The 2,428-nt window shown below is 55.7% G+C and overlaps 1 protein-coding gene across 1 annotated transcript; it reads left to right on the top strand.

Moving 5' to 3' along the window:
- Nucleotides 1-745: 745 nt before the first annotated feature.
- Nucleotides 746-1,186, top strand: GNI_180630 (putative transmembrane protein; the record flags this gene model as incomplete). Its single annotated transcript, XM_011135194.1, has 1 exon — nt 746-1,186. A coding segment is annotated over one exon (441 nt), but the record flags the coding sequence as incomplete, so codon positions are not given.
- Between the last annotated feature and the right edge of the window lie 1,242 nt (nt 1,187-2,428).

Consider the following 2,428-nt stretch of genomic DNA (forward strand, 5'->3'; position numbering starts at 1 on the left):
CGTGGTCCATTACAACTAGGAGCCACCAACTCTGACCATCTAGCTGCATGGGTCCTACGTGATCCAGGCTTACTGTGTCCATCGCGCTCGGATTCTCCAGACTCCCCTTGGGTACGTTGTGCGTCAGCCGAGCTCTCGTTCGAGTCCGAGCACATATCAGGCACTCTCTTACCACTTTCGTAACGTCCTCTGCAAGTCCGGGCCAGTAGAACATGCTGACTACTCTCTTCCGCGTCTTGAGTACTCCCGCGTGCCCACTGGTGCCATAGTGGAAGTTCAGAACCACTTTCGCTCTCAGTCGCTCCGGGACGTACACCTTGCCAGTCATGGCCTGCCGCCACCACTTGCCTATCCTTCTTCACTCCAGGCGTCTCCAGCTGCCGGTACTCTCTCGTAAAGTCCTCTTCCGACACCTGGTGTCCCCAGCAGTTGGCCCACGTGGCCTATCACTCTACCGCCCAAAGCCATTGTCTCGATCTCTGCGTCCCACTCTTCGTCTTCCGCTGCGTACCGCGACAACGAGTCCGCCATGTTATTCCCGGCTTCGGCGGGCGGAGACGTAGCAACGGAAAGCCGACCTTGCTACCAGTCAGCGAATCACACGTCCTTCGCCCATTACACAAGTCCTCCCCTGTGCCATACCGCTCGGGATAATCGTACCGGCCCCGCAATTGTTATCAGAAGTAAAAATGTTGCCGTCAGAAAGGCCGCCGACCAATGTTAGCAACAGGCTTCCAGACGTCAGCCTCTTCCTGGAGAAGAAGTCTTATTTCTTTTTTCACCTTCGCTTCAATAATAGCTCTCCGCCATTTTTTGGGGGGTTGTATCTCCCCCCTTAGCAACAGCATCCACAACTCGTCCTCATCCTTGTCCTCCACGACCACCACACCCTCCTCCAACAAATGGCTCTCGACCGGTTCCTCCGTGCGGTTCTTCAGCCATTGCACAGCACTAGCCCGAATATCTTCGGTCCGATTCGAACCCACGCTTGGCTGGTTCAGTCCCGAAGCGTCAACCACTCCGAAAGTCTCTACCCATCTCATAACCCGTTCCCGTCTCGTATCCTCTGCCCGTCTCAAAGCCTGGCTTACTCTCCAAGCCCGATGCATTCTCAAAGCCAGTTCAGGTGTTGAAGCAATCTCCATGCCACTGGGTACCGCCGCAGAAAACTGGTCCTGCGTCTCCTGTATTATCGGGTTCAGTTCCGTGCTGTCACCCGCAACCTGGAGGCCACTCGAAACCGGGAGGTCACACGAGGCCGACCGCCGGCCCACGCCCGACGAGGTGACCCGGCACTCTCCCTGCTGGTGCACTCTTATGAACTTGAATCTGTAGACACCGTGCAGTCGAGTGACTTGACACAGACGGCCACCCAGAGTGTTTCGAACCCGGCAACCCCACCCATTCAGCACCTCTCTAGCAAAAATCACCGCAGGCTCATCCGATGCATCCTCAAAAATCTTCTCCTGAACCATGGCTATCACCTCCCCGTCAGCCTCCGCCCCCTCCCTCACGTCTGCGGCCTCGTCGAGCCAGCGAATCACGCCGTCTTCAACAGTAACCCTGTAACTCTCTTCGTCCCGGCTCCGAACCAACAACTTAAACAGGGCGTCCTGGTCCGCCGGTACATCCACACGCTGTTCACTCAATCCCTCCATCATGACCAGGCCCAACGCAATTGCATCCATCCCGCAAAGGCTGCCGGTAAAGCACTTGACTGCTCTTGCCATTTGAACCTTACCCCAATTAAAAAAAAAATAACCACCGCGTGGGTGCTCGCGCTTACTTGCCTTGACAGCGCCCCTAAAGTGTTTTTGAAAAGAGGGCGCGTGACTGGCTGAAGGCTGTTCCGTGACGATGATCCTGGCCAGATGATGATGAGAGAAGGAACTGAAGGTTGAAGGCGAGTGGAGCTGAACCCCAAAAAAGAAAAAAACTTATTTGGCGCTGTCTTTGCTGCGTGGCCGTTGGGTCGCCAGGGAGAGGCTTCCTTGGGCGCGTGGCTGAGTAATTACACGACTCAACCTCCCCGGTTTTTTTTGGGCTTATGCCCGCGGCACTAGGGCGAAGTGGAACCTTGCTTCATTGGTATCATCCCAGGTCTTTGTGCCAGATGCGGCTCAGGGACGTATACCCGATTGTTGACGATGGGTAGCCCGTTCTGTAGGGTATACTGAGGGTCAGAACTAGGGTCAGAGACGCTTGCTCGCCGTAGAAGGCGATAACGAAGTCGTCAGGCGAGGGGAACGTTTCGTTGAGTGTGAGCGTGTATGGCTGTACGTCGGTGTGCGAGGCGAGGACCCATCGATGTCCTCGTCCAGTTTACTGAACTGGATGTCCCTGGTGAAGATGTCTACGTGTCCCTGCCGGTGCGGTAGACTACCTTGAACTGGAATTATTGGAGGAACATCGCTCAACGTGCGATGCG

The sequence above is a fragment of the Gregarina niphandrodes genome, assembly GCF_000223845.1.
Source record: "Gregarina niphandrodes unplaced genomic scaffold scaffold00068, whole genome shotgun sequence".
Classification (NCBI taxonomy): domain Eukaryota; phylum Apicomplexa; class Conoidasida; order Eugregarinorida; family Gregarinidae; genus Gregarina; species Gregarina niphandrodes.